This window comes from Erpetoichthys calabaricus, chromosome 4 (genome assembly GCF_900747795.2).
Source record: "Erpetoichthys calabaricus chromosome 4, fErpCal1.3, whole genome shotgun sequence".
NCBI lineage: Eukaryota > Metazoa > Chordata > Cladistia > Polypteriformes > Polypteridae > Erpetoichthys > Erpetoichthys calabaricus.
In genome coordinates, this window is record NC_041397.2 from 50,789,406 (window position 1) to 50,815,512 (window position 26,107).

At 39.1% G+C, this 26,107-nt stretch overlaps 2 protein-coding genes across 3 annotated transcripts in view; one reads left to right on the forward strand and one right to left on the reverse strand.

The window, feature by feature from the left end:
* The window catches only part of mbtps2 (membrane-bound transcription factor peptidase, site 2), a 101,642-nt gene extending 95,407 nt beyond the window's left edge, over positions 1-6,235 (reverse strand). For both annotated transcript variants that reach the window (XR_007934829.1, XM_028799438.2), the window contains exons 1-2: positions 5,836-6,235; positions 3,322-3,470 (exon numbers count right to left, since the gene is read on the reverse strand). Coding sequence is in view for 1 of the 2 variants with exons in the window: in XM_028799438.2 (XP_028655271.1) it covers positions 3,322-3,470; positions 5,836-5,910 (224 nt within the window). In the remaining variant the exon portion in view is untranslated. The remainder of the gene's footprint in view (positions 1-3,321; positions 3,471-5,835) is intronic.
* Positions 6,236-24,001: 17,766 nt separating this feature from the next.
* smpx (small muscle protein X-linked) overlaps positions 24,002-26,107 on the forward strand; it is a 56,557-nt gene continuing 54,451 nt past the window's right edge. The window contains exon 1 of the mRNA XM_051926933.1: positions 24,002-24,023. The gene's annotated coding sequence lies outside the window, so the exon portion shown is untranslated. The remainder of the gene's footprint in view (positions 24,024-26,107) is intronic.

Here is a 26,107-nt window from a genome sequence, read left to right on the forward strand (position 1 = left end):
AAAAGCGCTATATAAATGCAAAGAATTATTACCAGAAATGTGGATCCTAAACACATGTTTAACTAGCTAGATTTTGTTCTAAAGGCTCTGTTGTGAAACATGATGTGTTGGTCAAAAATAAAAATTGTGTTATTAACTATTAATGCATGAAAAAAGGTCCCTAAACTTGTCATGTGTAGAAATGTAAAACTTCACTTTAAACTGTGATGGGAAAAACTGAAGGTTTCAGTCATATATTTGTTAACGTTTTAAATGTATATAAGGCTACTGGAAAATACATTAACAAAAATAAAATATAAGATTATATGAATGGACACTTTTCAGTTTAGTCAAAGGATGCAGTGGATGCTAATAAGTCTCCACTCTCTGACAAAACTGCTTCAAATCCTTCTACTGCCAACATATAAATGAGAACAATGCAAGCTGAAGGCACGGGAATGGGGTGCAGTAGCAATCAATCATTTTCATTATGTATTAAGTTAATCCACCCAACTTTTTACTACCAGCCAAGCAATATAATGGGGAGACAACACTGTCCATTACCTTCTTGCATTTCAATGGAAGTACCAGAAAACTAAAATGGAGTACAAAAAAATAATGGAGTACAAATACAGATCTCATAATATTAGAAGGAAAGTTTTTTTTTTTCCATGGAAAAAAGAGCTTAAGCAAATACAGATATTCAATACACAATATTATTACATATTTTATTTAAAAAATTATATACTATTTAAGTTTGTAAAAAGATGCAATGATGTGCACAATTCTTAATTTGTATAAAATATATTGCAACAGTGTGGCTGGCAAGTCAGAACCAGAATGGGGACAACAGAAAATAGTTCCATAAAATTAATTTTTTGTGGCAAATACTGTGTGGAGAAACAGCTAAAAGGGAGCTGCTCAGATCACAGAGTTATTAGAGGACCTAGAGTAAGGATAAAACAGTCAGTCAGTCAGTCAGTTTGTTGAGAGAGTGCTACAACATTCCAAGTACTAAGGTAAGGGGAACCCAAAATGTAGGAGGGACTACACTGGGAGCAATTATGCTATGGACACTATATTAACCTCTGAGGAACAAAGAGAAAACAGCATCATGGCAACAGAGGATCCTTCCATAGGAGATGTGGAGTTCATATGGTTTGATGGAAAGTGGTACTTTTCCAGAATCACTGGCCCTTTAACTTTGTATTCGGGTTCAGGGATCCAGGTAAACATAATCCAGCCAGAAAGAGGCCTTTGAAAGATTCTGGTGGGTGTTCCTGACCATGGAAGTCCTTTCAATTTACTTTCTGGTAAGTCCCAGAAGTCAGCATTTGGCTACAGAGACATTGTCAAATGATCTCTCTAGTGGGTCCTACTGCAAGAGTCCTTATTAGCCCTCAAAGGGACATTAAACTCAAGTTGCCCACTCTTGCTGTTGCTCTCAGATAAGCAACGTTCATGCCAACAGGCACACTGGTATTTTAATACTACTGGAGGGGTTACTTCCAGTGCATTACGCCTTGCAACAGGGTATGCTACACTTCACATTGGAGTGTGCCTCTTAGTGACACTCTTAGACCACTTCTCAAAAGTCCTGTGTTGCTGGCCTTGCACCGTTCTGTTGTACTACGTATTTTTCTCTTCATAATAAAAATCCTTACACTTGGGTTTCTGGCCAGGCCCATGGGGTTTTAAAAAGCCCTGGTCATTTTTCTTAGAAGTTTGCTCAAATGTAAATCAAAAGGTGACTGAATCAAACTCAAACACCACCTTGCCATTTGATTCTCATCCAATCACCTCACCTGCATGCCTATACACTAAGTGAATAAAAACTTGCTTAATTTTCAATGTCCATTAACTTTATCACGAAAGACATTGTATATAGTTTGCTAAGCCTGGCTGAAAAGATAGATTTTCAGATTGATCGTTATTTTTCATTTAACCAATTCAATATCGATTCTTAAAGTCTGAAGATTGATCTGGTAAAACTTTACCCTTCTCTGTTACTATGAAAATTTTTGCTTATCTTCAATTTTGGCCTCCAATCCAGCAGATGTCGCTAGTGAGCCTATTAAGGCTTTCTACATAAAAAAATCATTTTAATACATTGCACAGAATCGCGTGTCCTCCTCAACATCAGTTAGTGACAGACACTTAAATCAGATGCGTCAACTTACTGTGGATTCAAACAGTGTGTTGGTAAAGTTCAACTACATAAAAGCAAAGCCATATGTAAGCTGTGCAACTCAAAATTAAGTATTGTTGTAACACAAGAAATTTGAGAAATCATTTATCCTGACGTCACCCAGAAACGTTATCTCAGTCAACATCCAAACAAGTACAGCCTAAACATTCTGCACGGGAGGCGGCATTTAGCTCCATGCTTCCATTTAATTCGCCTCATGCCTAAAAAAACAACACAATATACAGTAATCTTTATCTGTAAAGATATAAGACCCAACACTGTTGTTGAAAATGAGGGCTTCTAGCAAATTATACAAATTCTGGAACTGTAGCATACTATACCAACTGGAAAACAAATGAGCAAAGTTATTGTATCTAGACTTTATGAAGCCCTTAAGCAAAGCATCGCCACATTACTCAGGCCAGTGGACAGAGTAGCCCTAACTTGTGACAAAGGGTTATCCAAGGCAACAGATTCCAAAGTGACAATCATGTCACTACATTAAAATTGACTGGGCAACTGTGGCAGATGTGTTGCAGACAAAAGAGCTGCATGCCAGTCAGGCCAGGAGCAACCTCACTGCTTATATGCAGAGCTGCTGAGGTGGCTGGTTGTTCTTCCAAAAACCTATGCTGTACTACTACGGTGAAAAAAGTCTGCAACTCACCTCACCCTGCTGAACAAGCGGGCAACCAGAGCAGCCTGCAATACCAAAGTGAGCAGCCGATGTGAAGTAGTTCCATAAGATGTACCTCACAGATCATTGTTTCAAAACACTTCCTTTTTTGTATAAGGAGGACTGTGTGGACACATTTACCAGACTGATTAAAGTGACTACTACACATCAGCAACTTAAGATATGTGTAACTTGTAGAATTATAGAAAGACACAAATCTTCTTGCTAATCATTAATTTCAACTGATTCAACGGTAATAGATTTGGCCAACAGTTTACTTGAAGGGTGTCTACACAGAAATTCATACTACACAAACAGATACTGAATAACATTTATTACTTAAGAAGCAATACTTGATTATTTTACAATCATATTCGCAAGATGATATAGATATTTTATAATATATTAAAATGTATTTAAACCATATCATTTCTCACATAATGTCATGTCCTGAAGAATACAGAAAACAAACCCTCACCAGTAATACAAAAATTTGGGATTCCATCGTCCCCATTTGGCAAACAAACGGTTAAAAAGCCCAGTCTGCCATCTGACATGAAATGGAGAAAGCATAAGTCCATTTGATGTGAGCCAGTTTTCATATGAGTGTTTAATACTGGTTGCAGTCTGCAAAATAAATAAAAACAACACATAATGGATTACTGTACAATTCCACAAATACTAAAATAAACGCTTAACTAATACAATCTAGAATTTGACAACTATCAGTATAGAATAAATTTATTTCACATGTTAAGCTATCCTTTCATGTACATTTCAGACAGATTCATGGTATAGCAATAAAAAGTAAAAAGGTTTCCTGTTCTCCTTGTGCATTACTTCTTTTATCTTTTACTGGCCATATTTTCAGTTTTTTACAGAATGTTAGAATTTCTTATACCAAACTGTAATAAAATAACAAGAGAATTTGAGTGAGCAAACAAGTTCAATTTCTGACACTTGGAGATCCAATGTTGAAGTATTAAAAACAATTAATTTCCTTCTACATCTTTTTTTAGGGAAACAGGGATTAAACATTTTATAAGGCCCTACTGACTAAAGAAATCTCTTATTTTTTGTTATTATTTACTAACCTGAAAAATGGTAATTTACACTCAAAAAAGCTAGGGGCAGTACTGTGGGACAATAATTAGTTGTGTTACTGTACATATGTTCTCCCTGATTCGGCATGGAATTTCCTCCAGGTAATGTGGTTTTCATACAACATCCAGTTTTAATTGTCCCCATTGTGAATAAGTGTGGATGCACACACTTGTGCCCAAAATAACTGGTCAGAACACAAAATCATGCTGTATATGCACAGAAATATTTGTTAGCATTTATATTTTGCAGGGTAGGAGGCAAAAAGGCCACATTTCCTTTTTGGTCTTAATAAAGTTTCTACCTATCTACTGTACCTATCTATCTACAGTGTCTTTTCTATAGACAAATTTGTCTAATTGAATTCTTAAAACTAGTAAATGGTAATTGAAAAATGAATTATGCAATATAAAATATGGTAGTGTACGACTATATTAGGTAAGGCCACTTAGCAAAGAGAGAAAAAATGAATTCCACTTTAACACTGGGTACAATGAAATTAACTTTTTGAGACAATATTTTAGGAAGAACATGACAATCCAGCCTCTTTTATGGCATGTAACTAAAGTCGCTGTGCCATGTAGTTTCATTTAAAATAAGAACTGTATGAAGGTCTGCATCTTGCGATCTAAGCATATGTTCTTTAAAAAAAGGTGGAGGAGGTTAAGTTATTTAAAACTTGATTAGAAAAAAATGAATTTTAAAACTGTAGAGTAGCTCCTGGTGAGCTAAGATGGTTTGAAATCTAAGTAATCATCATCAATAATGTTGGCAATGCACCATGCAATACCTAGGTCTCTTGTATAAGCCATTTGGTATGAGATTTATGTTTGTGATACATCATCTACTGGAATGACAAATGAAATGCATTTATTACAAAAATATTTGTGATGCTCCATCTTTGTAAAGAAAGAAACAAAGCAACAGGATGGACACCTAGACATTTTTCTTTAAGGTGGAATGTTCTAGTAGTTATCATTGATACTTCGCTTTGAATTAACTATATAGCAGAAACAGAACAGTCTAGACAACTCAACAATAACACTTTAAAGTAATTGATTACACTTAATTGGGTCATTATTGTCACATGTACTACACAACATGCAAAATGTAACAACACGTAATAATAAATTCACTGATTTATATCCTGCATATGAAGAAACCAATATCACTAATTCTAAGCTAGTGAAACCACGTCATTGCTGGTATATTTATTGACTTTCATTTATAAAATATACTGTATATGGTTAATACTGTAGGTTTGCTTGCTTGCTTGCTTTACTAAGGACAAGTATGAAAAACAATTGTGTTGTCTTTGAGACATCACACAATAAAGGAACTAACTAACTAACTAGGACGGTTTCCTCCCTTTTGGTTACTGTTGCTGGTATAGTCTCCAGCTTCATGTGACCCTGAATTGTCGTTTTGAGAATGTTATGTTTTCACGGTAAACAAAATGTATTCCTAAACCGATAAGGCAACATTCTACACCTCTGCGCCACCCAAAAACAAAACATTAATAAAATCATAAGCATCTTAAGTCTTCTCACACGTTTAAGCTGTTTTGTCCAAATCAGAAACACAATAGCAATTAGGTAAATATTATTGATAAAAAGTCATATTCTAAATTTTCAGACATGCAATTGCACAATTATTAAAAGATAGACTGTCATCGTTCCTTGTTAAAATGACCTTTCGCTTATTTATTAAGATAAGAGTATTTCACGAGAAATCGAGGAACTTGCACACATTCTAGTCACATAAAAAAATAAACAATATAGAGGGCTCTCACGGCAGTAATCCGAAATTTGACCTCCTTTTTCTATTCTTTCTTGGTTTCCAGAAATGTAAATAGTCAAAGAAAGAGAAGAATGAAGCATCAGTACGTTACCTTCAGAATGGTATCCGCCAGATATATCAAGCACCAGCCTACAAGAAGCATAACAAGCACCGTGATAGAAATCATTGCAAGCGACAAGTCTTGGTTTCGAACTACAATACATTTAAAAGAATATACGCAATTTCATTAATTGCTGTAGAAAGCATAAAAACAAATCCACATGATGCTCAGTTCTCATCTCGTTTCCGGATCAGACGACAGCTGCTCAACGTCATATTTCCGCGTCCATAAATCATCAGTTTCTCGTAGCGAGTGGACACAACGACTCCTGGAGTAGGCAATGACACTAGCACTTTATTGTAACGTGCCTAACTCACTTGTTCCACTTGTTTATTCCCCCTTGCCGATGGTTGAATACAGTCTTTCTTCTTCATCTTTAGTTGATTTCGCAAATGTTTGACTAACAAGCGCAAATGAATTAACAACGGAAAGCCGTTTGGGACATAATGCCTCATGTCTTCATCGCTTTCTCACTTACCGTATTACTCAAACCAAATGAGCGTCCTGTTTCCTTTTATTAGCGTACGATAAAACAGCTTGAATTATAATAAATAAATCTCGTCCCACGAGAGGATATTGGTAGTAGTCCAATCTATACAACGAAAAGAAAAAATTATAATGGAGAAGAATGTGATGTTAAAAAAATATAAGAAAATATACATCTTATATTAACCACCGCACAATCACCAGAATAAACTTTTTTATTGAAAGGTGTTCCTTTTTGTGCTGCATTGAAGTTCTTCAAAATCGTTGGGAGATTCAAGTTGTATTTTGTTCTTTTTTTTATCCTTGATGAGCACTCAGCATCTAAGACCCATACAGCTGAGATCGAGATCCAGTGCCGGTGTTCTATCGATTCGCCCTGCTCTGTCCAATGGAACAAATCGATAGCTATATCTGTTGATCTCTGTTATCCTATTGAAAAATGCTACCGCAAGAAGGGGCTGGTTAGTCTCTTCCTATTTCCCATCAGTTTGACTTGATAAAATTAACTGTCAAAGTCGATGTGGAGCTCTAGGCAAAAGTCATCCCTGGTGAGATAGAAAAAAAAAACAAAATACATGTAAAACAATGAATGTTATTTAAAAAAACATGGTTTCATTTAGGGCGGCACGGTGGCGCAGTGGGTAGTGCTGCTGCCTCGCAGTTTGGAGACCTGGGGACCTGGGTTCACTTCCCGGGTCCTCCCTGTGTGGAGTTTGCATGTTCTCCCCGTGTCTGCGTGGGTTTCCTCCGGGCACTCCGGTTTCCTCCCACAGTCCAAAGACATGTAGGTTAGGTGGATTGGCGATTCTAAATTGGCCCTAGTGTGTGCTTGGTGTGTTTGTGTGTGTCCTGCGGTGGGTTGGCACCCTGCCCAGGATTGGTTCCTGCCCTGTGTTGGCTGGGATTGGCTCCAGCAGACCCCCGTGACCCTGTGTTCAGATTCAGCGGGTTGGAAAATGGATGGATGGTTTCATTTATTTTATTACAATTTTCTTCTTTCGGCTGCTCCCGTTAGGGGTTGCCACAGCGGATCATCTTCTTCCATATCTTTCTGTCCTCTGCATCTTGTTCTGTTACACCCATCACCTGCATGTCCTCTCTCACCACATCCAGAAACCTTCTCTTAGGTCTTCCTCTTTTCCTCTTCCGTGGCAGGTCTATCCTTAGCATTCTTCTCCCAATATACCCAGCATCTCTCCTCTGCACATGTCCAAACCAACGCAATCTTGCCTCTCTGACTTTGTCTCCCAACCGTCCAACTTGAGCTGACCCTCTAATGTACTCTTAGCATCTTTAACTCTGCTACCTCCAGCACTGTCTCCTGTTTTCTGGTCATTGCCACCGTCTCCAACCCATATAACATAGTTGGTCTCACTACCGTCCTGTAGATCTTCCCTTTCTCTCTTAGTGATACCCGTCTGTCACAAATTACTCCTGACACTAGTTCTCCAACCATTCCACCCTGCCTGCACTCTCTTCATCACTTCTCTTCCACAATCCCCATTACTCTGTACTGTTGAACCCAAGTATTTAAACTCATCCACCTTCGCCAACTCTACTCACTGCATCCTCACACCAAATCAATGGCAAAGTGCACATAAGTAATTATAAATAATAATACTAATATTTTAAACAGTAGCTTTAGGAATAAAAATCACAATTAAAAATATTTAAATATAAGAATACATTAAAGAGCACAATTATATCTGTTATACATTATATCACTTAAACAATACACAATTTGACATTTAGCAAAATTTAAGGACTGACATGAAAATGAGAATATTGCTGTTTACATTTTTAAATTCCTGGGCTTTCTCGCTGCAAAGTCCTCTAAAACATCAACATTACTTATGAAATATCACCAGCAACCCTGTGACTGATACCCATTACAGCTTGCTTAGGTAGTAGGATTAATTATTATGACATTAATTTAAATTTGATATTTTCCTTAAAACCTTTCTGACCACTATAGATGATGGTGATGGCTATGATTTCTAGATAGCACTGTTATACACAGGGGTGGGCTTAGGAGTGAAGGAGGCCCTGTGCTTGAACAATTGTTTGGGGCACCCCATAGGCTTCTGAAGGAACAACAGAAAATGTAGTTTGTAACATGAAAGCTTAGGAGTTGTTTAGACTTGAATAGACACTATACAAGAACAGCAAGAAATATCTGAGTATGTAATAAGTGTGTGGGTAACAGCAAAAACCACAAAAGCAGATGACCCACACTGTAAGGTGTTTTAAGAAAAGGTTGTGCTGATCAGTTAATTTCAATGTTACACTTTTGAATTATTATATACAATAAGTGCAAAAAAAGCCAGCAACTCATCACAGCTGGCAAATGGACCAAATGAGCAACCTGGAATTTTGTTTCAATGTGTAGTGCTGGACAAGTTTCTGTGCTTGTCTATTAGGCTCAGTCACAATCACATCTAAGTGCCATCACTTATGAAAAGATTGAAATTCTGTAAGGGATCCTCTGTACTTCTACATTTTACTTAAGAGATCAGTGAACAGCAGCTTTGAAAGTTGCCCAAAGCTCTTTTTAAACCATGCACATTCGGAAATGGCATTAGTGTTTACTGCTTATTCAAAATCATTACCTTTGCATGATTCACTATCACTAGAACTATAACCTAAAGTCAGTATTATAACATGGCAAATAGCTTTTAAATCTGTGCTCTAACTGTTCATTTGCAGCTTTCCTGCTGCCACAAATGCTGTCCAATGTCTGCCCTCTGTCACTACCTGCAGTTCACTAGAGACGTGTAAACACATGGATGATGGTGTGCATGCAACTATAGCAATAGATGAAATAGCTCAGGGAATGTAAAAGAGTAAAAGAGGACTGGATTGGGTAGTCTGACGGTAGGAACATATTTTTGAAAAGCGAAAAAACAAATGTTTTTTCCTGCAACATATTTAAAGACCAACCTTCATAAGGGCTCAAGGGGCATGTAGGGCACATTCACGCACCATCTGAAACAAAGTCAAATTGACCCAGAAAATAGCACCCTAAGATGGTCGCCTAGTCACCTAATGGTTTGACTGACGCTGTTGAGATCTCAGAACTGTAGAACAGGTTGGTTCAAAACAGAGGTCAATAGCAACAAGATGGAATGGTCAACTGCAAAAAGAAGACTGTCTGAGAAAACCAATCTACTTTCAACTCTGCATATTATGATGGGATAATTTAAAGAAAAAAAATTTTTACTCCATCATCATTGGATACATTTAAATTTCAAAATAAAATCTACACTTTACATTTTCTTTACAGGTTCCTCTTCTACATAATTTCATACAAATGACAGTCAAATCAGTTTGATATTAAAAATTGCCTCTTATGTTCATCCAGGAAGTGTGAGTCTCACTTCTAAAAAATGTCTGGTGGCTCACAAATTAATTGTATCAGAAAATTGTAGTCTGAATTTTGAATTCCATAAAATACCCTTTGAATAGTTAATATAGCATATCCTTAAATGCTGGTTAGAACTGTACTGTGCAAAAAGGAAGCCATACGTTAGCAGTATCCAGGAGCTGTTAACTTCTGTGGACTTGGAGGCATCAGGAGGACCATCACACATTGGAAACGTGTCTTTTTCGGAGGATACCCATGTTGTCTCTTCTGGACCAAAGAAGTAAAAGACCATCCAGACTGTAAACAACTACAAGTCCAGAAACCAGCATCTGTGATAGTATGGGATTGTGTCAGTACAATTCTATGAAGGCACCATTAATGCTGAAACGTGCATACAGATTTTGGAGAAATATATGCTGCCTTCAAGACAACATCGTTTCAATGGATGCCTATCTCCTGCTGCACTTGGATCCCAATCTAGGTGGTTCATTGTGTGGTGGGTGCTGAAATGGGCTGTAATCTGCGCATGCTCTTAACCTCTCTCTCTCTTTCTCTATGCATATTTCAGGAAGACATTGCAAAATCACATTCTGCATGCATTATAAAGACGTGGCTGCATAGGAAGAGGGTGTGGATATTCAACTAGCCTGCTTGCAGTCCTAACCTGTCCCCAATTAAGAATATGTTGTGGATATCCTCAATTGAGAAGACCCAATACTGTTGCACACCTTAAGACTTATTTGAAAGAAAAATGGGACAAAATTACAACTGAAACACTAAATATATTAATGCCTTTAGTACCTACTCTAAATATTTATTAAATGTTATGAGAAGGAATAAAAACGTTGTAAAGTGGTAAATATATTACTGTCCAAACTTGATTTAGAACAGTTCGCAAATATAAAAACCAAAATAAGTATTTATTTTTAAAACAACAATAAAATGAGCTCTTATGTTGTTTCCAGAACAAAGGTCATTTACTATCATTTGCTTATCACTGTTTTCTGTTTTTATTTGCTTTTTCTGTATTGCCCCAACTTTTTTTGAGTTGGAGTTGTAGTATTGGCACCAAGGGCCTTTCCGATGGTGTCACAGAAAACTTGAAAACTAAATGAGAAATGAAGAACATCTCCACTTCTCTCAAAGAAAGCATAAAGCTGAGTACAAAAGTGGTTAGATTTTGCCACTATTTCTTTTTGCACACAATAGATAAGCAAAAAAATATATAATTTTTTTATGTAGCCTTCTTGTTTCAGTTTAGTCATGCTTCAGCCAGGGTTCCTCCTCATATCACATAATATAAATAAAAATTCCTGTTTTATGTCTTTGTTTTATGTCATTTTTGTTCAATTTTGATTATTTTCTTTACATTAATATTGCTTATTATTTGTATTCATTGTTTTTTATTTTGTCTATGTATCAATGCCTTGGATATATCCCATGTGTTTTGTGGGTGGTTCCTCAAGAGGTGAGGCCACCTGCCAATCACCGACAGCAACTGATCTCGACCATATAAATCCAGAAGGTCTCCCTTGGATTGGGTGAGTTGTTGTGTTTTGCTGTGCTTTGTGCCTATTAGTGACTTTCTGGATTTGTGAGCCAGTGCTCTGTTTTTGACTTTGTTTCTCAATTCTGCGTTGGGACTGTGTTTACCTTTCACTGCCTTACCTGTTTGCATTTACATTATAAAACTGATATTCTTAAAGTATCATATTGTTTGGCTGTTGTAATTTTGATAATCCAGGCCTTTTATATCTTTTAAATAAGTAAATGCTTTATTTCATAAGATCCAGCACTTTGGTGCAATTGGCAGAAGCTCTTCATAAATCAACCTATCTGAAGGGAACAAAATGTAAAACTGAAGGGAAAATTTTAAAAATTAAGTTTGGGCAACTTTTTATCAAATAAGATATATTACTCAAGTAATTTGTGAATATCTAAACAATTGAAACATAAGCACCTAGTGTTTTCATTTTGTTTATCTGTTTTGTCAAATTACTCTTTTGCTTTATCTTGCCCAGGTCATTACTGTATGCTATATGAAACCCACTGTGCCGTACAATGGCTGTGAAAAACAATCACAAAGTAATATCTACAGAAACAGAGAACAAAACAGGAAAAACTCTAATAAGTGCCCCATGTAGAGAAAAGCAAGTAAAGTGTAGATATTACTCTGTAAGATGAAGAATATTTCAATATAATTAACATTTAACTACTACAGTATATTACCATAGATTTCTTGATACTTTTATTTTAGGCAAGATGGGAGAAACCCAGGTCTGATGTTTAAGCTGAAGATGAAGGGGAAGATGACTACATTTGTAGTTGTATTTAAATAATAAAGCATTTTTGCTTTCAGTATTTAAATATTTCTGGCTTTTCATATAAAAAGTATTAATTCTGGGGCTCTACACTCTACACTCGGCATAGATTAATGGGATGGTAGAGCTGTCCATAAAACACTGGGGGCAAAACACAAAATATAGACACACAAAACTGTCAGGTGGCAGCCACTAAAACTGCACATTGTGAGTTCTTTAAACATCTCCAACTGGATGTTTGGTAACATTCCTAGTGTGATAGACGGCCGGCAGCTCAACCCGGCTGGGACGCCCCTGAAGTGGAAGGATGGGGGGAAGGCAGCTTTTTCAGGACACTGCCTCCCCCAAAACGCTAGATGGCAGCTCCCCTGGAGTGCAGCAGTGCCCCGGATTCCTGCTGGGCATCCTGGGACTTGGAGTCCGGTTTCTCAGTCCTGTTGGGTACCATGGGTGCCGCCAGGGGGAGCTATGAAAGGACCTGGGGAGTCATGCTTCCCTTGCAGCCCAGAAGTGCTTGGAAGTCATGAGGATGGAAGCCCCATAGTACTTCCGGGCTCATTAAAGACTTGGGATTCTCCATCTGACCCGGAAGTGCTGGCAAGTCACGTGGGAGGAAGAGTAGGAGCACTTCTGGGCCAAGAACTATACAGTAATCCCTCCTCCATCGCGGGGGTTGCGTTCCAGAGCCACCCGCGAAATAAGAAAATCCACGAAGTAGAAACCATATGTTTATATGGTTATTTTTATATTGTCATGCTTGGGTCACAGATTTGCGCAGAAACACAGGAGGTTGTAGAGAGACAGGAACGTTATTCAAACACTGCAAACAAACATTTGTCTCTTTTTCAAAAGTTTAAACTGTGCTCCATGACAAGACAGAGATGACAGTTCCGTCTCACAATTAAAAGAATGCAAACATATCTTCCTCTTCAAAGGAGTGCGTGTCAGGAGCACAGGCTGTCAGAGAGATAGAGAGAAAAGCAAACAAATCAATAGGGCTGTTTGGCTTTTAAGTATGCGAAGCACCGCGGCACAAAGCTGTTGAAGGTGGCAGCTCACACCCCCTCCGTCAGGAGCAGACAAAGAGAGAGAGAGAGAGAGAGAGAGACAGAGTTTGTTTTTCAATCAAAAATCAATACGTGCCCTTCGAGCTTTTAAGTATGCGAAGCACCGTGCAGCATGTCGTTTCAGGAAGCAGCTGCACAAAAGATAGCAACGTGAAGATAATCTTTCAGCATTTTTGGACGAGCGTCCGTATCGTCTAGGTGTGCGAACAGCCCTCCTGCTCAATCCCCCTACGTCAGGATCAGAGAAAGTCAGCGCAAGAGAAAGAGAAAAGTAAGCTGGGTAGCTTCTCAGCCATCTGCCAATAGCGTCCCTTGTATGAAATCAAGTGGGCAAACCAACTGAGGAAGCATGTACCAGAAATTAAAAGACCCATTGTCCGCAGAAACCCGCAAAGCAGCGAAAAATCCGAGATATATGTTTAAATATGCTTACATATAAAATCCGCGATGGAGTGAAGCCGCGAAAGGCGAAGCTCGATATAGCGAGGGATTACTGTATAAAGGACTGGTGGAGACCCAGCAAGTTAGCCGGAGTTGGGAGGGAGTGTGACAGAGCTGCTGGGAGGAGAGAACTGTTGTATTTATTGTATTAGTTTATTTAGTATTGTATTGCCTGTTTATTGTGGCTGTGGTGCTTTTAAGGCACATTACAAGGAGGTAAAAGAAATTAAAATTCTTCTTGGTGATTTTACCCCGTGTCCTGCGTACTGTCTGTTGGGAAAAAGGTTTGCAACAGTGCCACCTAGTGTCCATTTATTTACACTAGATAACCATCCATCCATCCATTTTCCAACCCGCTGAATCCGAACACAGGGTCACGGGGGTCTGCTGGAGCCAATCCCAGCCAACACAGGGCACAAGGCAGGAAACAATCCTGGGCAGGGTGCCAACCCACCGCAGTACACTAGATAACATTCTGGGAAAAGAACTATCCATTTGAACATTGCAGTAACATTGCCGAGTAACTTTTGTAAACCTACATGTAATCTTGTGATAACATTGTAATAATGTTAAATTGTTTGCTGTGCTGTTGCAGAGAGTCTATAATGGAAAAAGTTCTCATGGCAAATGGACATCTGGAAATAATAGCTTCAATGTATTGTTTTTGTTAAACTTGATTTTCCATAAACCTAGTATACATATTAGGCAATACACAAACTTCTGTTTACTGAATACACTGGCATTTTTATCAGTGCTGCTGTTGGCTCATACAAGGTCCTAGGGACCTAGATTCAGTTCTAAGCCCATTCATGTCTGGTACCTGGCATTCTCAAAGGACTTGTCTGATATGAGTTAGTATGAATGTGTCTGTGCCCTGCGATGAACTGGTATTAAATCTAGGGTTGGTTTCTACACGAACTCCTCATACCCAGTAGTGCCGGAAAGGGCCTCCTCTGACACTGTACTCTTAACTATAATACATATTGTGGCAGTTATAGCTATCACAGCTGCCATAGTATATAAAAAGTTTGTTTTTTTTCTGAACTCATACTAACAGTTGTGTTTTAGTATTTACTGCAGTACAATGTGAAAGCTCTACTTTTTAAACATAAGACAGACCTTCTGCAGTTTAAAGAAAACCTCCAAACAAATACTGAACCATGTTTGCATATACAATACATAAGCACACTGACCACATTCTTCCATTTCATTAGTATATCTGAACACCTGGCCTAGTACTCAGATTCTGAATTTAGCGTCTAGCATTCAGATTTTGAATTTCAACATTTTACCATAAACAAAAATCTTATTTTGAAGTAAGTATTTTTATTTTATTTCTTTACTTTCTTAATAATTGTTGCATTATAAATTTTAATATCTTATGTACTACACTGCATAGATCTGTACTGTATTCTATATAAAACATATACTATAAACATAACAACAAAAAATAGGACTCAGTATGAATAGAATGTTAACAAGTTTTGATATGTCAATCATTTGCTTTTACTATTAAATAAAACCATTTTGGTAAGGGTAAGCATTTGAATATTACAGATTGTGTTGTCTCAGATTTTGTTTTCCTTATTCATATATGATTCACTGACCTTAAAGAATGTTGCATGCTCCATAATAATTAATTTGAGCACTTTATACAAATATCAATATACTTAAAGCATAGTTTCAAAGTAATATTACTGTATGAATGTCATTTAGCTAGCTGCTGTAGTCTTAATATAGATTCAAAGTTCATTATCAATGTAGGTTCTGAGTAATTGAGATAGGAGATCCAGTGCTTGATGTTTTTCTCGTTTATTTCTAACGTTCAATGACTGTTTTCAATATTAGTAATGCTCTTACAATTGTTCTTGTGACTTTAAGTCAGTAGTTTAAATCTGTTATGACATATATCTATAAATTCTTGGCTCGCATACCTCTATAGGTGCACAGTAGAAATGTAACAGAAGCAGAAACCTTAACAACCTTTAAGAAGTATCTGGATGAGACATTTTGACCACTATTAGCTAAACAAAAAAGCTTGATGGACTGAATTGTCTTCTCTCATTTGTCAAAGTTCTTATGTTCATCCTGACTGGCTGCATGACATGCTGGTATGGCACCTGCAAAGCTCAGGATCACAAAGTACTATTGAGGGTGGTGAAGTTGGCTTAGTAGTTCTACTCTGTTCAGGATGTATAAACACATGGTGCTTTAGTGAGCCAAACAGTATTGTTAAAGAGCTTAGCCATCCTGGTCAAGTCAGGTTGGGGAGCATACATTGGCACAGCATGTTGCCGCACCCACCACACAACGAAACAGCTCGGGATGCTGGTTGGCAACCCCCCATGCAGACACACGGTTCAATCCCACCCTCCGGAAATAACAGTCTCTATCTGCTGCAGCCAGGTGTTACGTGGGCATCCCCTTAGCCTGGTCCAGCCACTTGGGTCCTCAACAATGAGGATCCTGCGAGCTGGATCACCTTTGGGTTTATCGTGCCACATGGCCATAGTATCATAACTGATGTTCCCTCACAATGCAGGTAATGTGCCTCAATTGGGACTCCATGAGCAACCGCTCATTCAACACAAAATCAAATCAGCAGTACCCAAGGATTCTCTGGAGAGACACAGTATCAAAGAAGTCCAGTCTTCATCTCAGATCACTGGATAGCATCCATATCTCGCAACCATATAGCAAGACAGGAAGTACCAGGACACTAAAGACTTGGACCTTCGTCCCTTTGCATAGATATTGGGAGTGCCACACACCCCTTTCCAGTGACTTCATGACCCCCCATGCTCTCCTAATCCATCTACTGACTTCATAGGAAGAGTCACCAGAGACATGAATGTCACTGCCGAGGTAAGTAAACCTCTCGACAAGGTTGACACCCTGTTCGCAGACAAACTGTGCCCATGAGGCCATTAAAGGCCTGGATCTTGGTTTTTATCCAGGACACTCGCAAGCCCAGACATTCAGACTCCTCGCTCAGTCTTTCAAGAGCCCCGAGCAGAACCTCCATTGACTCTGCGAAGATCACAGCATCATCAGCAAAGTCAAGATCAGTAAATCTTTTTTCACCAACAGATGCTCCACAGTCGCTGGACCCCACAACCTTGCCCAATACCCAGTCAGTACAAGCACTGAACAGAGTAGGAGCAAGAACACACCCCTGACAAACACCAGAATCAACTAAGAAAAACTCAGAGGTTCTGCCTCCACTCTGCACAGCACTCATAGTACCAATGTACAGGCTGGCCATGATACTCAGCAACCGTGAGGGGATCCCGCGAACCCTCAGAATGTCCCACAGGGCAGCTTGATCAACGCTTTATGAAAATCAACAAAAGCTGCAAAGAAACTCTGCCAATATTTGCGTTTGCGCTTCATGAGAACCCTCAGTGCCAGGATGTTGTCGATGGTAGACTTCTTAGGCGTAAAACCAGACTTCTCTGGTCGCTGGTAGGTGAGCAAATGATCACGGATTCTAATGAGGACCCAGCACCGAGAGCAGTGTTATCCCCCTGTAGTTGCCACAATCCAGGCAATCACCCTTCCCTTTCCAGATAGGGATGACAAGTCCCGTTTTCCAGTCAGCTGGGATGATGCCAGTCTCCCAAATGAAAGCAAAGATTGCTTTCAATGCCAGGAGGACAGCCTTACCATCACCCTGGAGAAGTTCACCCCAGATACCACAGATCCCTGCAGCCCTCCCCTCCCTCAGCTGGTTCACCACCTGTGCAATCTCAGTGAGATTGGGTGGTTCACAGCTAACTGGAGGATCAGCTTTGAACCATGGACAAAGAGATATCCAACATTCTAACCAGAGGATCAGCTTTGAAGAGCTGCTCAAAGTGTCCAGCCCAGCAGGTCACAACTGCAGTGTCATCCGTAAGGAGCTGCCCTGACTGCTACTCTCCGAGGAACAGATTCGGATGTGCGTAATGCTTCGATTCCACTGTAAGCAGGACATGGGTCACTAGACCACAGATGGTGTGTCACTTGCTCACAGAGTACTCTAACAAATGACTTCTTATCTGCCCTCAGAGCCCTCACAGTCATCCTTCTCAGTTCCTGGTACAGACCAGAGTTGCCATTAAGCTGTGTGCTGCAACTCCTCTCAATTATATCTAGGGTGCCCTGCAATATGAAACACCTCCTTCTGGGATCACTCGTAACACCAACACAACCCTCAGCAACCTTTAGGGTCTTGTCATGGAAGGTCTCCCACATCACATTAGGATCAGCGTTTGCACACAAATCAGCAAGTTCCTCAAACAAACTGCATGTAAACTCATTAGAAACAGCCTGATCTTGGATTCTGGCCAAGACCAGCCTCATTTTCCTAGTAGGTGGTAACCTACTGGACCTAAGCTGGATCTTCAGAGAAGCAACAAGACATCTGTGGTCAGAATTCACAAACTGGGCACTTCTGTAGACCCTGCAGTTTTACAAGAGCCTCCAGCGTCTGCCCACAAGGATGTTATCGATCTCCTTCACCGCACCACCAGTATTGGAGTACCAAGTCCAACGATGCGGCTCAGGGTGTTGGAACCAGGATCCAGCAATTCGCAGCCCCTGACCTTTTGCAAAGTCAAGGAACATGGAGCCACTTTCACCACAATCACCAGACCCATGGGGATGGAGACAATCCTCATTGCCAGCCCTGTCAGTGTCAGTGGTTGCATTGCGGCACCCATCAACCACTGAGCGAAGTTGTGAATAAAATGTCTCCCTCACCGAGACATCACTCACCACATGGTATTGGACCATACACCGAGACAACAGACAAGGTACCCAGGGAGTGCTGTAATCTGAGTCTCATAATATGCTCATTGAAAGGAGCGACATTGGACACCATTGAAAGAAGCTGCTACAGCAACAGCTACTCCATGAGTATGATTGCCATCAGAGCGACCAGACCAATAAAAGGTGTATCCACCGACAGAGATCTGGCCAGTCCCAGGTCTACGCACCTCAGAGAGTGCTGCTACTAAAATGCAGAGTTTATGCAGCTCCTCTGACAGCAGAGGAAGATGATCATCATGCCGGAGAGACAAGACGTTCCACATGCCAACCTGAACGAGCCACCTCAAATTAGGATCCGATTGCTGCCGTGCAGCAGACGACCCCTTAGCAGCATACCAGTTCTGATCCCCAACAGGCCTGACCCCATTGGCTCTCTGACGGTTTTGACTCTTCCGGGGATGGGGCTCCCGAGGGCTTTCCCCCATCTCCTTCTTGATGCAGGCAGTCTTCTTATGGGTGGCTACAGCAGAGCTACTCCCGCGGAGAGCAAAAAGGAGTCATTTCTGCCATCTCACAGCTGTGTGAAGATTTTTACGGTGGTGAAGTGCCAGTCTTGCAAACAGCCCCAATGATTTCCCTACAAGTTGGAGGACAGCTTTCAGGGCCAGATGTAGTTTAATGTTTTAACCCAGGACAGCCATTCTGTGTGGACATTTTTTCCTTATTGTGCTCTGGTAAATCTTAGAGGACTATTAGCACTCACAACAGTAGATTTAGGGACAGTTTTTATCTTCAGATCATACAATACCTCAAAAGCCATTTGTGCTTGATATTGCATGTAGTGTATGGTGTTGTACTCATTGCCTGTTGTTTGTATTATTTATAATATTGTTAGTAGTCTGTGGAAAACAAGCTGCTTTAAATCAATTTGCACTGTGTGCAAATAACAATAAATATGAATATGCATGTGAGCTTAAATAGTCCACGAATGTGCAATGATTGAAAAGTGAAAGTATTAGAAATGATAGATATGTATTTGTAAAACAACTTTAAATACACATTTTCAGATTTTGAGAACAATGGCCCCCTTGATGTTATTAGCATACAGCTTTATTTCGACAGCACAGTGATGCGGTGGATAGCATTGCTACTGTACAGATTCTGTGTCCTGGGTTTTACTCCCATATGCACTCAATGTCTGTATGGCGTTTACATGTTCTTCATATCTCCGAGTGTTTTTCACTTGTATTTGCCTGCTTTTCCTCCCACGTCCTAAAGATGCCTTTCATCCGAGGCTGTTAGGATAGTATAATGTTATGTTACAACTTTGAGTTTTTGTTTGTTGCACACAGTGTTCCATATCCTTTACATCATATCTCCTTTTATTGCATATTGGAAAGGCATGTTTACCCAAGGCATCTAATATCAGAAAATAAGGCTAGGTTTTATTATTTTTTAATTTTGTTTTTACAATTGGAGCACAGGTTAAGTGACTTGCTTGACATCACAAAGTGTGTAGGAAGCAGCAACATAACTGCTAACCTTGTAATGTCAAATCCCCCTGCCATGACTACTGCCTTTTATTTCACTATAAAAAGATTCAAAACTAAACCACTATGAATCATAGAAAATATCCAGAAACATTTTGATTGCAGAAACTAAGGTAGCAAAATTGATCATCACAAATGAAGAGCTCTAAATAAAATGTAAGCTAGTTACACTCCCTTAGTTACAAGAACCATTATCAAAGCCAATATCAATTAGGCAGAGATTCACAGAACAAGAGAGTCTTCAAATGTTTCTTAAACATGTTGGAGGAATCAACAGTTCAGATAGAGGTGTGCAGCTCATTTTACCAGCTACAAATGAAAAGTGATGGGATGGAGATTTGTTATCATGTAAAGGAGGCATCACCACACATCATTTATCAGCAGACCTGAGTTGATGAGATGAAGCATAGGACTTCACAAGTGTCCCCATATGAATTGGTGTTGACCCACTGACTGTTGTGTTGCCGAGCATCATGGATTTGAACTTAATGAATGCTGCTGCAAGGAGGTAAGAGAAGTGAAATGTGCCTGCCATGAGTGGTTGAACACCAGGCATGCTGCAGCATTTTAGATCATCTGAAGTGACTTGGTAATACATTCTGGAACTCCAGCCAGCCAAGTGTAGCAGCAATCCAGACATGTCAAGACTGAAGCTTGGACCAGGAGCTGTGTTTAATACTCCATCAGATATGATTTGATCTTGCAGATGTTATATAGTCTGAATCTGCAAAATAGAGAGCTAATTGCATTTGGCCAGTGAAGGATAGCTGGTCACCACCCAAAAGCTGCATACTGACATTACTGGTATTAGCGACAATGAGCCAAGCTGAAAAGAGATGGGGTGTTGTTGAGCTGGAAATGGTACTCCTTCATCCAGGTTGCAATATCAGTGAGACATATGAAGAGTCAAGCTGAAATGTTGCTGGCTCTAGTCATCTTGTTGGAGTGGCTCTTTGTAAAGTCTGACTAAGTAGACATGTTCAGTCGAAGGAAGATTGTGACTTGATTAGAGACAGCAAATTCAAGTGTTTTGGATAGAAAGGAGAGGAGAGACACTGATCTGTAATTACCAAATTGAGATGAGCCAGGTGGGCGCTTTCTGAGGAGTTATTAGGGCCTGTTTGATTTCAGTGGGAATGATGCCTGTCCTGAGTGAGGTGTTGATGATGTGTGTAACAGAAATGAGTGAGGGAGAGGTATCCTGGAGGAGATATGAGAAGATGAAGTAAAGTGAAGAGGTAGTGGGATGATGAGAGAGTAACATCGGGGGGTTGTTAGGAAAGTGAGGGGAGCAAGTAGAGAGTGTTTTGCTGTGCTGTATTCAGGAGGAAGCAGACTGGTAGAGGTGATGAGAAATGTCTGCTGATGACAGCCACTTTGTCTTGAAAAAAGGTTGCAAAGACATCAGCAATCAAGGAAGATGGGGATGGAGGTTGTGGAGGGTTGAGGTGAGAGGTGAACACAGAGAACAATCTATGAGTATCAGTAGTGTTGCTACTTCTGCTTTGAAAGAGATTCACCTTAGCTTTGGTTGTAGCAGAAGAGAAGGAAGATAGAGGTGATTGATATATATTACTCTCTCTCCTGGTTGAATAATAGCAACCAAAGCATCAATTTCCATGGTCACTATTTTTTGGTTCCTTTAATCACCAGAAATATAGCTTCTCAACAAAATGCTTAAATCACAATGTTAGTTTTTAATATCAGAGCTAGAGTGTTAGGGGGTAAGGTACTACAAGGAGCAATCCTCAAACCATTTGATGTGATATTTACTGTGACAGCTATTGTACTTAAATATGCTTAAATTGTGGCACCCAATCTCTAATTTATTTTGTTATCTGCTATAAAATTTGCATGTCTCTGGATAACTGAATTGTCTGGTACCCTAAGGAGAAAGAGGCTGAAATTAGCTGATTTATTCTAATATAATCCTTCATAATAATGTACATTTTTGCAGTGTTCCTTTTGCATAATATTTTATACTGTGAAGTGAAATGACTACTATTTATAAGGTATAGTGATATGTATGGAATAATTTGATTTAAATTGGGAAAAAGTGCATCTAGCCAGAGCCAAATTAATGGGTAAGCAGTGTGTGTAAGCTGATTTTGCTAGCTAGATGTTATTTTAAATGAAGATGCGTCCCACAGATGGCAATTATGGATTGGCCTAATTTTTCAGATTCACATCAGTCAAATGTGATGTGGCATTAGTTGAACAATGATATCTGTAGTAATATTTTTTGCTCCTGTAATGATGTTTTAAAGATGGCATAGAATTACAAATTAGGACAGTTACCAGTAAGTAAAAAATGCAACTCTTCTGAACACAAAGCTGAAGCTCTTTCTTAGTTGACCTTCAGTAGATTAACTGTTTCTTCATACGTATTTACACTTAAGTGTGCATCTCTCCACTTGACATTTCTCCCAATTGATCTAGTTCAGGGTCGCGGTCCATCCATTGTCAAAGTTACTTAATTTATTTCAGTATCACACGAGTCTTTCCCAGCAGCACTGGGTACAAGACAGGATGCAGCCCAGTCCTTAGCAGATCTCCAGCAACATCATTAAGCACCATGCCACTGTTCCATGTCAGTGTTAAGAAATATAATTCTAATTAAGGAATTTCCTTAGTTTTATGATGGTTTTTAAATTGCCTTGCAAATGTTTTCAGTCTGTTTACCAATTTTGTAATTTTGTTGAATAACAAATTCTATGCTAAAATTTGGTTGTTATTGCGAAGCACTGAAAATCAAAAGTGGTTTCTAAAGTGATATTGTTTTAAGTTCAAAACTTAATAAGAAAAAATATATGCTATTTAAATAAGCATTCAGCATTAGTGTTGTGGAAGCTCTAAGTGTACACAGGCAGGGAAGAATTGTCCAGTGAGGACACATTTGGCCAATATTTGGCCTCCACCAATGAATCATTAAAGCAGTGGCTAAATTTTCTAGGTTCAAAACCCCAAAGTCACGGGCTCTTTATTCAGGCTGCAAATGTAAAGTACAGCTGTGGAAATGAAGACTTAAAAGCATTCTATACAAGTCAGAGATTAAATAGTATGAATGCATGAATTAGGAAAAGAGTCCAAAACAATATCCAAATGTTTGGGTGTCCCAGTGGACACTGCTGGTTTAATTATCAGGAATTGGAAGCTACATCACCTAGATGCTGCTTAAAAAAGGGTTGTCCCTGAAAGCTCTCTGTGCAAACCAGCTGTGGATTTATGAGAGCAGCTGCAGAGATGTAAAGAATAGTTTTGAAAGAGCTGCAGAGTTTCAATAGCCGAGACTGGAGTGATGATGAAAACATTTCAGTGGTTAGGTAACATCAAGGTTGAGCTTTTTAGCCAAGGTTCTTCCAGTTATGTTTAATGCCAATGTAGCACTGTGCACACCTCAAAGAACACCATACCTGCAGTGAAGTATGGTGCTTGTAACATTATGCCTTGGGGCCGCTTTTCATCAGCTGAGCCCACAATACTGGTGTGATTATCAGAGGTCGCCATTCATTATTCATTTCAATTAGCTCCAGTTTTCACTGGACCTTTGGGCTTAGTCGGTTTAAGGGAGGTGTTACAGGATTAGACATATTTGATGAAATCACTGTCCCTCCAGCTAAATGTGCTGTAAATAAAACTTGCCAGATGGGAAATTAGTTTTTTTACCACATTTGTCATGATGCTTGTGGCACCAGGAGTATTTCACACACATATTGTTATAACAATTTAAGAACATTTAAAAATAGGAAGAAACTGTTGAAACCAGGCTCTTTCTGCTTGAGCTGTGTGATACATGCATGAGACAACGGCAGCAGGTCACAAAACTATATGTGAAATATGTGACTTGTATTTTTGTCTTTTAAATTTTAGACCAATAAAACAATCATTCAGTGTGTGTAGCACCACTACTAAAGAAAAAGTGTTCAATTATCACTTTCTCTTTAATTCCAAGCACTTTGTGTCCTGCAGCTTTTTTCAAATAAGTTTTAAATCCAGAGATTTTGTGCCAAATAATCCATTGCATCACTCAATTCCTCTCAGATTTGTGAATTAGGTCAACTAAAATACCTTACAGGCAAACACTGGAGCTTCACCACTGCCTGAAAAGACGAAGATAGGGAAAGCACTTTGGTGGAATGGATTATTGATCAGGAAGAAGAGAGGTTACTCTAATGGCACCTGTTTTTAAACAACACTGGTAAGGGTTAATAATTAGGTCTACAACATGTGCATTTGTGGATTTTGCTGTGCTGAGTGGGGCTCTTGTACACAAGAGAATATTATTTTTTATGTAAAGACTATGTCAGTATACTTCATTAGCAGTACTTTATGGTAAATTTATACAAATTGCAAATTTGGCTACAGAACCCGTGTGTTTTTTTTTATCATAATTGATGATATTGTTTAATGATAAGAGAGGCCTATTGTACACCCAAAAGGTCACTGATTCAAATGTCACTTTCTGACCCTTGGAAAGTCATTTAAATTCTAAATGCTAAAATTGTCAGTATATGTGTGTGGTCAGACTGATTTGGGTTGATTTTGACCATAAAATGTGCTATATTAATATAAACATATGGCAGACTGCATTTTACTCTTAAATCGGGTAGCCAAGCTAAGTTTCACCTAGCTTATTTAATAGGCTCTTGGGAGTGACATGTAATTTCTATTTTAGTAATTTTTATGACCATTAAAACTAAATAGATAGATAGATGAATGTATCCATGAGGCAAGAAAAGTAGCTTATCAGCAAATGTCTGATGATTGCTATGGACTTGACCATAATGTATTGCCCTTGACCTGTCACCACTGTACAGCAATCCAAACAACACAATGTCAGAAAAAACAAAGACAACAGATATGGTATTTGTATACTATTATGTACATACTGTATAGGGTATTGGTGTCTTTAATCTAAATACACCATGTAAGAATATGTTGAGCTTAAATGTTCTCCCAGAGCATTGCAATTCTTTCTTTAGTGATCCCCTGCTTTCTCCCTCCTTTGCTTACTTTAGGCTTAGTCTGCTCAGGCTCTTTCATGGAAAAAAGCCCCTCGATGTACTAAGGGCTATTTTTAGGAAGAACAAATGTGAGTTATGGTAGGAATCCCTTTGCAAGCAGCTTCCAACACATTTCACGGCTGCAGCCTCAAGACACTTCCCAGCACAAGTGCTCCATGTAGACACAACGATACAGGAGTAGCAGAAAGAAACTTTTCAAGAAGTCCAAATCAGTGTACTTCACTTGCACATTGCCAGCTGTGTTTTTCTGGCTGTAAGGTAGGAGAATATATGTTAAAATGTTTAAAGTGATTATGTAGAAATCCTTTTTAAATGAATGTTAATATGAATATTACAGTATTTGTAAACAAAATGCTGCTAAAGGAAAACTGAAAGTACAGTATGCACACTTTTATGGTTGTTTTACAAGTATTCAATCCTTTCACTCTTAAACAGTGCTGATTGTTCATCTAATATTCAACAGGGAAGTATGTTTTGAAAATTGAAAGTATCTTCTAGATCAGGGGTGGGCAGTGTCGGTCCTGGAGAGCCACAGTGGCTGTAGGTTTTTGTTCCAACCCAGTTTCTTAATGATAAGTCATTTATTGCTGATGAAGCCCTTATTGCTTAAGTGACATTTTGATGCTTCATGAAAACCTGTAGCCACTGCAGCTCTCCAGGACCGACATTGCCCACCCCTGTTCTAGATACAGTATTTGTGTATGTGAATTTCAAAGAGCAATTTTTGTGTTTAGAATTGCTGTGTAATTAAAATTACATAACAACATTTTTCAAAGGTTTCTTGTCTGGAACACCATGCATCAAGTTTTGTAAAACTGTCTGACAGGGGGAGTGAGGAGTGTGGTCTGTTTCAGCAACATTTGGCGCAGGAATGGGAATACCATACCAAATTGCTGGGTGAACTTGCACACTGTGTCCAGCAGAGAGCATTAGCTTTGCAGAAGGACCAGGTTCAGTTCTGGGAGTCACACTATGGAAAGGTTATTCTGCTTATGGTACCAACTCAGAGCCACAACAGCAACAAAATAAACACTACAACACCATCGCATATCAATCACAACACAAGCAATAAGCTTATTCTTAGCTTATAATAAAGAACCTTTCAACATGCAAATTCACAATCAGCATCTGCACCAGGAGAACCCTGACAAAAGATGAAGTCAGCAGCTAGCTGAGATGCTCTTTGTTGCCTTATTTTCTCCAGATGATGTCAGAAATTTGGATTCTGAGGTTAAGGAGGGTAACAATTCAAAAGTCT